The sequence below is a fragment of the Nyctereutes procyonoides genome, unplaced genomic scaffold, assembly GCF_905146905.1.
Source record: "Nyctereutes procyonoides isolate TBG_1078 unplaced genomic scaffold, NYPRO_anot_genome, whole genome shotgun sequence".
Lineage (NCBI taxonomy): Eukaryota > Metazoa > Chordata > Mammalia > Carnivora > Canidae > Nyctereutes > Nyctereutes procyonoides.
In genome coordinates this window covers 19,904,546-19,919,089 of record NW_026575126.1, presented here as the reverse complement: position 1 = coordinate 19,919,089, position 14,544 = coordinate 19,904,546, and the positions used below count along the sequence as shown (strand labels likewise).

The following is a 14,544-nucleotide window of genomic DNA, read 5'->3' as shown; positions in this document are numbered from 1 at the left end:
ATGCAAATACATGTGGGAGAAGGCTTCATTTCATTCCAGAACAAAGCAGGATTATTGTTATTCTACACTAATAGACGCACCACCATCATAATTAATGAATAGCTTCCAATGAGAAAAAGAGAAGTTAAAAATTGTTACTAGAGTCTTTCAGTCAATACCGCCAATGCAATATCTACATTCTTTTTTTAGTAAAGTCAGTGTTTTATTTTTTTACCATCCACTTTTAAATGGAATAGTAGATTATGTGTTACTTTTAATAGGGTCCTTTGCCTGTTTTCAGCTTTAATGATATAATTGGCCAGAGAGGCTTGCAACAACAAGTGCTAATGAATGTGTAACACAGTGCCAGGTGCTGAGTGGGTATATAAGCCACCAGGAAAGTAATTCTTATATTGTGGAAAGTGCTATAGGAACACTTTTCTCCTGTGGTGGAAAGAAAAAAATAGTATTGTGAAAGCTTCTCAAGATGCATTAAATTATCTGTCTTTTCATGAGTGTCTCTGCAGTGTCTTTTAAAAACATTATTATAATATTGCATCTTGAGGAAATTGCCTGCTTTTATAGCGATTCATTCAACTTGAAAGAGTACAAACAAAATATTTTTATCTTCTTATTGTGATTAAAGGAGTTAACTAGCATCTAGTTAAAGCAAATACCTGGATAATTACTCTAGACTAGGCTATATGGAGGATACATGAAAAGTATGAAACATTTCCCTGTCATCAAAGAACTTGGGAAAGCATTTTTGGCAACACATACAAAACTGTCCAAATTAGAGAACTATGCAAGATAGTACACAAGTAAATGGAAGTAAAGCATAAGTGCTGTAGGAGATAAAGGTATTTATTTTAGTCTAGGCCTTTTGAGGGGAGCTGGGAAATAAGTTGTGTTCTTTTTTCCTGCTTCTCTTACAGCTTGTCTCATTATTAAATAGAGCCTCAAAAAGAATGAAAAAGGAAAAGTAAGAGTAGTTCATGCTCCTGTGTTTCTTGTCATTATGTTTAAAATGAGAAAGAAAAAACTGGTAGTCAAAGAAAATTTTCATTCATTAAACAAAATTTTTAGTTATTATATCCATATAGCAGGACAGTGCTAACTAGCTGAGGCTGTAAAGAGCCTGCACATCAGCTGCACACACACATTCACAGTCTTGTGGGATGAGTACAAGTGTACCACTATGGAAAACTTCATAAGGTTCCAGCTAGACCCTGAACTTGCAGAATGAGTAGTTTTAGGAAGAAGAGACAATGTAGAACATTCTAGGCAGAAAGAAGGACATAGTTTAGGCACAAAGGGATGAAACTTCTAGTTCAAGAGGTACTGGGAGATTGAATGGCAGGTCTTTGGGAAAATAGTAATGCCAGAAAGGTGGGGTTGATGCTTTGAATGCTTGCAAAAAAATTTTAGGAAATCATTGAAGAAATTTTTTTAGATAAGGGAATAATGTGGCCAAACCTGTATTTTAAAAAGATGGGCTTACCCATCTTTTTATTTTCAAATAAATTGAAAGATGGGTTTCTCTGCTTTTTTTGCCATTACTTATCTCTGTGGTACTATTCTTCATTAAAAGTATATATCTGTATATATTCATCTGCACAGATGTATCATTATTCTGCATTAGCACAGCAATAAATTGTTCAAGCTGAATAAATTTTCCAGGTAATTGAAGACTAGTGTCACACGTGATTTTATCCTAACCATTTTGATAGTAATGTTTCTAAGATATTGTTCTAATTTCTACCTTGTGAAACTAAACTGAATATAATTTAATCATTTGATAAGTAAGAGTCACCCTTAGGGATGCTAAGTGTTTTATTATGCCAGCAAAAATGGACTATTTGCCCATAATACTAAAAATTGATTGGCTGATTTATTCACTAATTCAACCAGCAATTTTTTTCAGCTCCTGCTTTGGTTTATGCATTGTGCAGAGATAAATTGGGTCTTACGGTAGAAGTACATAATACATAACTGTAATACAAGACAAATTGTTAAGTGCTGTTGGAGAGGTACACCTCTCCTCATGAAATTCTGTGAAAGTCTAGAGGAGGGGGAATGTACTTGCAGCTGGACCAGGACCCAGCAAGGCTTTTAGAAGTAATATTTGATTTGGACCCTGAGAATAGCTAATTGAAATGGAAATAGGAATCAGGGATAGGAAGAAGCATTGCTATAGGAAGGAGCAACTTGGGACAGTGGGCAGTTTATGAAAACATGGAGGAGTTGAGAGGATATGGAATGCTAATGTGTGGTGATGGGATTAACTTTGTAGTGAGGAACAAGTGAAGATTTTCTTTTAAAGAATTTGAGAAAAGTTAAAGAATTTACTGTAGAGGTGGAGAAATTAGTAGGTAAGGTCATTTTAGGAGTCCTGAACCAGGGCAATGACAATGTGAATGTAAAGAAAAGATAGTAAGTGTACAGATAATACTATGGGAGTAAAATAAGCAGAATTTGGCAGATTAAAGGTAGAAGAGTAAGAGGACAGAGACAGAGACAGCTCAGGTTTTAAATCTTGTTATTAGGAGGATGGTTGTACAGTCAGTATAGTTTATGAATCTGCTACCATGATGTTTCCTAAGAAAACGGTAGGCTTTATTACTTATCCAGCAGCACATCATCATCTAGCTATTCACTGTAACAAAGCAAAAAACCACACTTATTCAATCAGTAAGTCTGTATTTAGAAGAATGGAACCCTGAAGAGTTTTGTACCATTGTAGCACAAAATATTTATATTTTATGATGCCTGCTTTTGATGTCACTAGTTTTAAAATTTAGGAATTCTATTTTGTTGGTAATCTTTTCTGATCAACCACCTGTTTTTCATAAAAATCTTAACTAGTCCCCTACCATTGCTGTTGGTTCTGTTACTAATTGTCTGAGTTTTTCTTTTTATATCTTTTTTTTTTAACAATTGAATTAACCCAGATATTTATATGCTTGGAGTTTCTAACATGTCTAACATCTTTATATCCTTTGTTCTGATGTTTTCTTTTTGCTCTGGTTCCTATTCTAACATGAATTTTTTAATGCTGTTTATGATCTGGATTAAGATATAGTTAGGCCTTACAGTAACAAGGCATGTTCTGGCTGGGGCTAACTTGTAGGTAATCTGCACTAAATGACTTTATGGAAATAATAAAACAATACACAGACTTTGTTTTTTTGGAAGTTAGGGCGAGAGGATTGGTTTTTGGAGACTGCTGGTTCCTCATGTATGTAAGAAGTAGAAAAATAGTAGTCACTGTTTTTTGTTGTGTCTGGAATTTGAGGAATAAGGTTAATTTTTGCTGTGCAGCGGTTAGAACATATTTAATTGTGGCCTTAGCTGGAAGTTAGTTCAAAGCAGAATATGCCTGTCAGCGCCATGTTTGATTATAGTTTGGATTTTGGCTGGAATGTGTAAACACTTCAAAATTATAAAAAACCAAATCAGATTTATTGGGATTTGTGCATTTGTGACCTTTAAATGTACCGTTACAATTCTTGTGCGCCCTATGTAAGGTGAACATGACTATATTAAAGGTAATTTAATGGCAATATTAAAGTAAGGTGGTTTCCTTACCTAATTTTATAATCAGAAACATTTATTTAATTACTCCTACTAAATATGAAATGATATTTTGGAAATATTGAGACTTTTAGGTGTCAGGGAGTGTGATTATATGCAAGTAATTCTAAACAAAAGTGATTCATAGCAGATTAGTTACGTATTTTAATGTTTATTACAATTTTAGATGTGTATTAGTTTTGGAAAAGTGATATTGGTAAGTGCATATTTTGCTTTAGTAAAACAGCATGCAAGTTCAACCCACCATAAGGAGAAATTTTAAGTATTTTTTCTTAACCTGTTACCACAGAGAAATAATATATTTGCTATCCTTATTAACTCTTAACTGACCAGTCAACAGCTTGTAGCCAGGGTATTGTTAGCTTTTGACAAGCTGGAAAAACTAATCTGCCTCCAATTTTTTGGTTGATAAAAATCTTTGATAAAGTGTCATAGTTATGTTTAACTTTTCCTTTGACACCTTAGTGGAATATTACTCAGAATATTCTTTTACTGATATCCCCTCTACTTTAAAATAGCAGAGACTTAGACTTCTACAAATTGAATATACCTTTTTTCCTCCTAGGTAGAACTAAGTTTAAATAAAGGGTAAGTTCATTTGCTTGAACTCATTCTCTGTACAAAGGATAGAAGGCTCTTCCTACCCTTAATATAACCCTTTATTTGTAGGACAGACTCAAGCTACCTGTCTCTTCTAGACTGATACTTTAAGCAATAAGCCTCATACTTACTGCAAAGGAAATCTGCTTTTCAAATATTTTGCATTCCATCCTCCTCTAGGTAAAATGTTAAATCATACAGGATCTAATTAACTTTGCCACGATTGTTCTGTGATTCTGGGTTAGTTATTACTTTTAGTCATTGAGAATGGAAACTAAAAATTGATGAAAGTACCTTAGGCTACTGAAAAAATATCCAATTTTGGAGTGAAAATATCAAGAGAAAATAATGGTGAAAGTATACTTCTGAGGTTGCTAATTGTATATCTATCTGCTTAATTCTGTTTGGAAGGGGAACATTGCTTTTCATGACAATAAACCACTTAAACTGCTTTATGTAGATCTTTGGAATAATGACTGGTTTAATTATGGCAGTATACCTACAAACAAAAAAATTGGTATTGGGAAAGTCCTTTTCCATTTTAATGGGCTATAGAAAGTGGGCTTTAACAATTTTTCTCTTAATAGCTTTTTTTTTTTTTTTTTTTTTATGAGCCAGGAGATTAAGAGGCCGAGGCCTGCCTTTCTCATTTAGAGTGGTAGGTACTCAGGACCTAGAACCAGCTACATAATTTGCAGGATCCAGTGCAAAATGAAGATGTAACACCTTGTGTTAAAAAACTATTAAGAATTTCAAGACTATGTACAATAACTGTTTAACCAAGTATGGGATTCTATGTAATTGCACAAGTCATATACCCATGAAGTCTGTCTTGTAGGCACTTTATGCAAAGAGAAGAGTATACTCTGAAGAAATAAGAATTTGGCTTCCTCTATCCCCCATCCCTATTTTATACAAGGTAACATGTTTCTCCTCCCTTTCTTCCCCCCCAAAAAAGCCATGTTCCTTTTTCAGTTGGGGTAAGGGAAAGAAAATGGTCTTTGCATAGTCTTTTATATGCTTGGAACTTATAAACTTTGAAGGATTAATGACAGCAAGTAGAATTGAGTTTATGATCTCATATTTGTGTACCCCTTGGGACATATGCATTCTTCTCCAACCTCTCCGCTGTCACTACTTAACCTCCACCACCAGTGTGTTAATGGTGGTGTAATGATGAACTTGCCTGTTTCCATCTTTTTTATCCCTACTGTCTTCTAAATGAGTTAATAGCTGCTGTTGCTGCCTACCCATCTTACACAGGCCAACTAGATGGAGAAGAAATTTTCTTCCCTTCTAGTAGAGCTATACCATACCTCTTATCTTGAATGTGTATAACCTGGCCATTAAGTTTCACTTTACTCCAGAGATGCCAAAAGCCAGTTAGGAACAAAACAGATGAGATGGGACTTTGAGTTAAATGGGTAGGGGAGGATGATGGCACATAAAAATATTTTAGAGGTGAATGTTAATTAGTTATGTGCTTCTTTACCACAGTGAAGGTTCATATGTTTCTAAGAAATAAATACTCATTTTTGGAGACCATTTGTGTAGTGTAGCAAGTGAAATTCATTCAAACAGTTGTATGTAATGGGCAGAAAGGTGGAAAGGGCATAAGGACTTACTTAATAATGTTGGAGCCCAAAGTAAATTCTTTTTCTTCTAGGTGTAAAACTAAATAATGCTCAGAAGAAAACAAACTCGAATTTGTATCTCTTATGTTTCTTATTGATTTGCTTTTTCACTGATCTGGTTTAGCGCTTTAGACACATTTGTTGTTGTTGTCTTCGTCGTTGTCACTATTGTTTGTATTTTGTAGCATAGCAGTATGGTGTTCTTTTCAAGGGTTCATAAGTCTACTGTATTTTTCTTTCATTCCTATTTGACCAAATAGCTGTTTTACTGAAGAAAAGATATATTCTAAAACTTTGTATATAACCTTAGAGCATAATTTATTCACCTTACAAGTAAAATACAGTAACAAATTAGATCCTTTATAAATCAGATAACTGCAAAGATGTTTTTAACAGTCTTTTCGTTAATATTGATTAAACATTTTCTGCCACCCTGAATAGGCACCTTAGGAAGGTTTGAATGATTGAGTTTGTTCCTTTCTAAAGATACACAGTCATGCTCAAGGAGAAGAAAATTAAGAATTTCTGAAACCAATCTAGTATTTTGTGCAAATTTTAAGTATAGAAAGTGTTAGATTTAAAATACTTTGGAAGCAATAAAAAGTGTGCATTTTTATTTTTTAACACTAAGTGCAAATAAAATCTCATTTCAAAGAAAAGCTTTGTTTGAAGTTATGTGTTTGACAGATTATTAATGTAAACAACTTTGTTTAACTTAACTTTGGCTGTTTATCACAAATATTGATAAAGGCCCCATTATACTAAAATTGAATGTGTTAGTGTTCTGCTTTTAATGTTCTAATGACTCCTGGTACAATCCAGAATAAAACTGCTTTTCCCTTTATATATAATAAACTGTTGAATGAGAACATTTACGTAATAGATGTTTGTATATCATCTTTTTCATTTGGTGGAACATTTTGTATAAATCATCTTTTTCATGAAGACAATACCATATGGATGTTCCCTTTGTGCATATTAACAATATATTAAATACTCATTTTTTTGCAGATTTTTCTAAAATGTTTGTGTTAATAATTCAGGAGTAAAGTTTGGATGTTGGTATTAGAAAAAACTATTCCTGTAAAATGTATTCATGTTTTACCATCTAAAATAAGTGACATTTCAGGGGATAAGAAATTTAAAAGTGATCATGGAGATATTAGGACACCAAGGTATTTAGGTATAATTACCAGAAGTCCCAAGTTTTTAATATCCTTACTTTATGGACAAACTTCCAAGGATGGACAAATTGCCCAATGCAGTGGTTCTCTAAACTTATTTGGATTCCTGGGTAATGGCAATTCTCAATTATATGCTGGCAGAGTTGTCCTACTTTGCAGTCAGGATACCTTCAAATATTAATCACTACAAATACTATGGCACTTTCATTTAAAATTTAGATCTGATCATTCATAAAACAGCCTAAACCTCAGTTTCTAGAGTCCATACAACATTAGAAGTCATAAAAAATATTTTTCCTGTATTAAAATAAAAAATTTCTGTATCTCAAAGTAAACATGTCCAGTTCCATTTTTAAAGAATTATAGCATTTAAATAATACCGATACTACATTCTATAACATACTTGCCCATTACCCCCTGCCCCTCTCCTTCAATTTGCTTTACACACTTAACATTAGCATTCTGTGAACAAATTTTTAAAGGATTGTTATAATGCATTCTGTTTGTATCCTACAGTAATTTATTTACATTTTAAAAGGAATTTGAATACAGTGTGGCAATTTTGACAACCAGCGAGCTCATCAAGCTCATCAAAGTAAGATTCTCCCTGTAATCTCTCCATAAACCAAATGCTTACTCTGTTCCACATAACAAAGACAGGGATTGTGTGTGGTTTACCTTTTAGATAGGAGAATAGCTGACATCTAGTAGCACTTAGCCCTTTTGAGTTCCCTAAACTCTTCTAGTGTGTTAATTGCTTTATGTTTTAAAATCCACTTAAATTCAGATTGCTCACCAGTGCAACTAGCAAAAAGAAGGTGCTAATTACAAAGCACTTGATACCTTACTCTTCCTACTGGTTGTGAAGAACTTTGTTTCTACATCTAAGCTTAGATTGATGAATGAAGAATTTCAGTGTGACTGTTAGCAACATATTCATTTTAAACTAATAAATATATATGTTCTATAGAAATGCTACCTGTATTGCATAGTGGTAGAACAAATTTCCACTCATATGCTGCCTAAATGTTGAAGGTTATTGAGATTTCCATTGTTTTTACACCAGAAGTATTTGTTGAGTTTCTACCACGTGCCAGGCTCTTGACTGAGAAACTAATAACTTACAAGATTTTTCTATTCCAGATTTTGGTTGTTTAGCTTTGAATTAGCCATTCTTTAATACTTAACTTGATTTCCTACAGTTCTTTATTTATTAGATTCTTCTTCTGAGCATAAGCAAAGGAAGACTCTGGGCCCAAGCAAGATTTTACTTTTAAAGAGGCAGGTGACAAGAAGCAGAAACCAGTGGCTTGAATGAGATTTATCTAGGCTTTTCATGGTTTTTAATTTTCTATATGACATTTCTGTTAGCATTGCCACTTGACTACTGTGAGAAACTGTTTACTGGTTTTGTAATAGTAGCATCTGTTCTTTTGGAATCTGGACTTTGAACAACTCATTTCACAGAATCCTTGAATAGCCAGTTCCTATTCTCTCTTACCTAGAATTTTTCCAGGGGATTTCACATGACAGGTTAACAGAAGAAAACCAATTTGTGTAACTCTTCAGTTACATTTGTTCCCCTTCCCCTTGGATCCCTAGATCCTTCTCTTCCTGCTAATTGACCAGCAGCACCCTGGAATATTGTCATCCCTTTGTCCAAAGGAATGGTGTAGTTGTATTCAAAGACCAACAAAATGTTTTATGTCCTGTCATTCCTACCTGTAAAAAAAAAAAAAAAAAAAAAAAAAAACCTTTTTTTCCCTTAATTAAATTTTTTAGAATAAGTGACTGAAGGAGAAGTCAAGTATCTGAAAAATTTCAAGAACAGCACTAAAATCTTGATCCACTTTAGTATAAAAAATTTTCCCCTTTTTAATCAGATTTAAAAAATAAGTTCTAAGAGATCATGTAAAATTTAAAAATGTGAAGAATAATTAGAATTATGTTTCTGGTCCATTTGTAAACTTATGTGAGATGATCTGGATTTCTATTAATTTCTTAGTAAAATAAAATGTATTGTTGTATATGCGATACAGGTTGAGTTAAAAAATGAGAGTTGAGCTTTTTTTGCCCTTCCAAATGTAGGGCCTACATATAATTTTAAGAGCTATTTATTAGTATTTGCTATAAAATTGATTTCCCATTGAGCTTTTTATTATTATGATTCTTTACTAAGTTTTCAAAGCATGTGAGACCTACTTAATGGAATAGTAATCAAATGGAAACTTAATGATCTTAAATAAAAGGTTTTAGTTTTCCTGGAAATAAGGAAGATTGATTAGATATGAAAATAATGTACTTATGATCATAAAAGGAAAGATTGCCATTGTAATAATTGGCCAATTTAGTAATTTTGAGTTTAGTTAATTTTCTCAGTTCTAGTTTGCTATATATGATAAAGCATTATTTGAAAAGTAGTACAGGAAGAATGTATACAGATGATATTACTGTTGTTAAAGACCCAGCTGCAAGTTAGTGCATGCTTCAGGGAATTCAAATGAATATAGACTTTTTAAAATTTAATTTATATGGTCTGACCTCTCTAGAAGTATATATTTATATTTTGGAATATATATGAAATGTTAAGTCTTTCTCTTCCCTTTTTTAGCCTTAGATTGTAAGCAAAAGAAATCAAGGTCAAGATCTGGAAGCAAGAAGAAAATGCTAACATTACCTCATGGTGCTGACGAGGTTTACATTCTCCGATGCAGGTATATGCTTTTATTGCCAAATCTCCAGTTTCTTCAGATTTTGCTTTGAGATATATTAACTAATTTGGGATTTTTAATTTGTGGCAGAAGGTGCATTCTTAACAATCAAGTTATAAATGAGCTTTTGGAGACCATCTTAAAATCTTACCTCATAATACACTGTATTTCAACAACTGATGAATAAATTTTTTATATTACCTCAAAATTTCAATGATACTGTGATTTATGAAAGTAATTTTTTGTTATGGTGCTGGTGTTTTATTTATTTGCTTTGTTTGATTTAATTTGATTGGGTTTTTTTTCTTTTTTAATTTGTCTTGAGTTTCTGTTGCTTGGGAACTTCTCTCCACTCATACTTCTAAGTATAGCTATACAAACTCATTCCCACCCCCTTCTATACTTATCCTCATGCAGTTTAAGGAATTCTGAATTGGGGAAGGGTCTGTAGAAAAGAATGCTACATTTTGGAATTATACTTGTTTTAAACGTATTGACATATATAGGTATTAAGATCTTTTAATTTAATTTTAATTTAATAATAATGTTCCCACCTCTACAAATATTACTATAGATAATATAGCTGTTAAACATATGAATTGGCAGTTTTATATTACATGAAATCATTTTGTATGTGTTTTAAAACTGTTGTCAAGTACTCCTGTATATGATAGTATCTCCAAGATACGATAAAGTTCTACTTCTTAGTTTATGGATTTTATGTGAATTTGTTTTATTTATTTATTTTTTTGAATTGGTTTTAAATAAAGGGAATTGGTCATGTTAAGAGAACTGTTATCAACTTCTTCTGTAGGTTTTGTGGCCTAGTCTTTCGTGGACCGTTGTCTGTTCAGGAAGACTGGATTAAGCACTTACAACGACACATTGTAAACGCTAATCTTCCACGGACTGGAGCTGGCATGGTGGAAGTCACGTCACTACTTAAAAAGCCTGCCTCCATTACAGAAACTTCATTTTCTCTACTAATGGCAGAAGCAGCTTCATAGAACAAGGAAACCTTTTAAATAACAAATTTAAATTGGATGTAAATTTGAAATTCTTTGTCTTTTTTTTTTTAAAGCCACGTTAAATTATCCGTTTATAAATACTAAAGCAGGAAAATGGGGAAAAATGAATTACAGTGACATCAGAGCAAACTGAGTACTTCAAACAGTAAGTAGTCTATATATTTTATATAGGATGGAAGATGTGTTTTTAAGGTTTACTAAGCTTTGTCAGTTAACTGTGTTCACTCAATGAAAGATCAGTACATGTAAGCAGTCATTGATAAACTGTTGCACATGGATAACTTAAAGACAGACTTACTGGAAAATTACATTTTCTGCAGTGTTACCGGAATCAAGGTTCTGTTTATTCCCCACAAGACTTGCATTGAAAAATAAGATATTATATTTTGTTTGTATGTATTTAGTGTTTTGTATAATACCAGGAACCGCTAAACTAAATTTACTCAACTTAGGGCATTAAATATCATGTACTTCATAGTTTGAGACTGTTCACTCAAATAGGGCAGAGTACTATTCTATCTAGCTGTGTAAGTGTTTTTTTAAAATCACATGGAACGGTTTTTTTTATACTAAAAAGTGGAGGGAGATTTGTTTAAACAAGTATTTCTAAAAGAAATATGTACATAGTCCTGGAAATTATTTGTGGTAAGGAAATATTCTTTACTCCAGTTGCATTTCTCAGACAATAAAGTGGTGCATCCATGCTACCTCCTACTTTGTCAACAAAGATGCTATTTACCCTTTACATTTTTGTATCATAATAGATTTAAAAAATCTAATGTTCTTTATTGCAAGACATCCTTTTGTTAACAGATTTGTTTCTTTTTAATGTTTTACCTAAATTTTGACATGCTTACAGGACAGGTTTGCCTCTTACTTTATTTAACATTGTAGAAATGTAATTAATAAACAATGCTCACTACACAACTTAGAATAGGCTTTCTCATTTATATTCCAAATTTGATCAGTTAGCAAAACTTAATACACCAATTGAAATATTTCTACATATGATGAGAATGTTTACAATTTAAATTTTAGAACTTGTTTTGGATGTGATTATATGTACGAAAATCGTGTAACACTATGCTCATGCTAAGAACCGACATAACGGAATTACTGAAATAAATGTGCTGTGAGGAATGGAAAATATGGTGCAGATGTCTTGGTCATGATAAATTGTGATTCTTTTAAACTCTTTCCAAAAACAAATTATTTCTTTTAACTGCAATCAGATTCCTTTACAAATAACAGTTTTTGTATGCAAGCACCATTTCATTTTATTTCATGTAGTATGGCTAATACTATAGTTGAAACAAGGATATGCATTGATAATTTTCTTCGTATGTAAATAAAGTTAAAAACAGTTAAAATAAGGAGTATTTTGGTAGAGTATATACATACCTCACTGCCAGTGAAATTGCTTTCCTATGGTATATCTCCTTACCAGAAAAATCTCTAAATAAAAAAAGACTTAAAGAAAATTATCATGTCTATATTGTGAAGCATTTCTTATTTTCAGTGGTGGAAATAGTCCACTTGAGGTTGTGTTTTATTTTATTCAGAAAGTTTGTACTTAGCAAGTTCCTTTATTCACATACCTTATATGTGAAATTAGGATGTTGGATTAGATGGATCATTCTCAACCAAGGGCCTCCTGATCTCTGGGGTACTAAATAGGGGGAAAGTACTTCTAAATTATTTTTATTTTTTGAAATGCTTAATAGAAACTGTGTATTTCTCTATAAAGATGACACTAAACTTTCAAATTCTGTACTTCTGACTCAAATTATATACCAAGTCTCTATATACTGGTTGTCTCTTACTGAACGTTTCATCAATAGTTATAAATGAATATATTTTTTAAATTGGAAGATATATAGCAAGTAGTATTCAGAAATTTAAAAAAAATAGGGTTTTGGGGGGAAAGACTAGCAATCACTAGAGCCCGTTTCAGCTCTAATTTTTATAATTCTGTGATTTTTATTAAGCAAACTATCAAATTGTAAGAATACAAGTAGACTAGGTAGTTTGATTTTATAAGCAAATCTAGATTAAATTTTTTATGTTAAGCTATTTAAAACCATTTCTTTTTCTACATATGAAAAGAATTAAATAGGGTAATTTGAATTAAAAACATTAAGCTAGAGGGATTCCTGGGAAGTTAAAACAAAAAACATTTTTCATGGAAAAGATATTTGGGTTTCCAAATTAAAAATTCTTTTGGAAGCAGAGTTTGTCTTTTGACAACTAGCAAGTTAAAACATTTTCATTTGGCTTCCACAAGAAAAGAAATTATATTGTCTCAAGTTACGTGGTAGCAAAATATGGTCTAATTCAATATTGAATATGGCCTAATTTTCTTTTAATTCCTTTTTTTTATAATTACTAAAATATTTGAGCTTTTTTAATATTAGAGTTTTCTTTCTTTTTTTAAAAATCTGGTTAAAAGTGTTATGTATTTAACAGCATGAAGACAAAGTGAAACTTCTCTAAAAGTAATATTTTCTACTATGCTTCTTTAGAATATATTCGAACCGGGGTGGCTCAGGTCACAATGCCAGGCTTCTAGGATTGAGCTCTACATTGAACTCTTTTCTCAGCAGGGAACCTGCTTCTCTGCCACTCTGTCTACTTGTGTGTGCACACATGCTCTTTCTTTGTCAAATAAATAAATTAATAAAATCTTTTTTAAAAAAAGGAGAGAATGTATTAGAACAGGATATCCTTTAATGTTCTAACTGTACAGTTCCTGAGAGGTCATATATGTATGTCCCTAAATCAAAGCTATCCTTTAAAACGACTACTGAAAAACTATCATCTCCTTAACCCATAATTAAATGTGAAATCCGAAACAGAGATGTGAATTAGACCATATTTTGCTACCACGTGGATTCAATTTTGACGTTAACTGCCTAGACTTAGCAGCAGGCTCCTTGGGCTAAAGAACTCAGTCTCATAAGACTGCCTACACCTCAGGATGCCAGTCTCAAGTATCAGGTCATTTGTACTTCTGACCAGCTGGCTGTAAATTGGGGGTTCCCACAACACCCTCTCCAAACTCAATACTTTGCTAGAAGAGCCTACAGAACTCAGGAAGATACTTGACTTTGCAAGTTTGTTATAAAGGACATAACTAAGGGGGTGCTGGGGTGGCTCAGTTGGTTGAGCATCCAATTCTTGAGTTTGGCTCAGATCATAATCTCAGGGTCATGTGATCGAGCCCCACATCAGGCGCTGCACTTAGCATGCTTGGCCCTGTCTCCCTCTGCTTCTCTCTCCCACCCCTTGCTTTCTCTCTCAATTGAATAAATAAAATCTTTAAAAATGAATGAATGAATGACATAATTCAGGAACAGACCAATGGAAAGAGATGCAAGGTATGCAGGAGAGAGGGTGGCATGGAGCTTCCCTGTCCTCTCAAGTGTATCATCTTCCCAGCATCTTCATATGTTTACCAACCTGGAAGTTCTTTGAACCCCACTGCTTATAAGTTATTATGGAAATTTTGTTACATAGCATGATTGATTAAATCATTGGACACTGGTGATTAAACTCAATCTCAAGTCCCTGAAGGTCTTGGCAGGGCCAAGGTAGGGGGTGGTGGAGAGAGGTTCTAAAAGTTGCAGTCTTCTAATCATGCCTTGGTTGTTTCGGTGACCAGCTCCCATCCTGAAGCTATTTTGGGGCCCCCAGCCATAAGTCCTCTCATTATTCCTGCAAGTGCAGCTGATGCCCATTTTAAAACAAGCTGTTCTGTATTTTCTGATACTTTTAATATATTTATTTGATTTTATGTAGTTTTCTAAAGTTTTGC

At 32.9% G+C, this 14,544-nt stretch overlaps 1 protein-coding gene across 5 annotated transcripts in view; it reads left to right on the top strand.

Moving 5' to 3' along the window:
* Window positions 1–12,361, top strand: part of ZNF644 (zinc finger protein 644) — a 106,575-nt gene extending 94,214 nt beyond the window's left edge. For 4 of the 5 annotated variants that reach the window (XM_055340300.1, XM_055340299.1, XM_055340302.1 and 1 more), the window contains 2 exons: window positions 9,603–9,705; window positions 10,517–12,361. In XM_055340300.1, coding sequence (XP_055196275.1) covers window positions 9,603–9,705; window positions 10,517–10,709 — 296 coding nt within the window. In that variant the 3' untranslated portion in view covers window positions 10,710–12,361. The remainder of the gene's footprint in view (window positions 1–9,602; window positions 9,706–10,516) is intronic. The other variant, XM_055340303.1, reaches the window with a different exon arrangement.
* The last annotated feature ends 2,183 nt before the right edge of the window (window positions 12,362–14,544 follow it).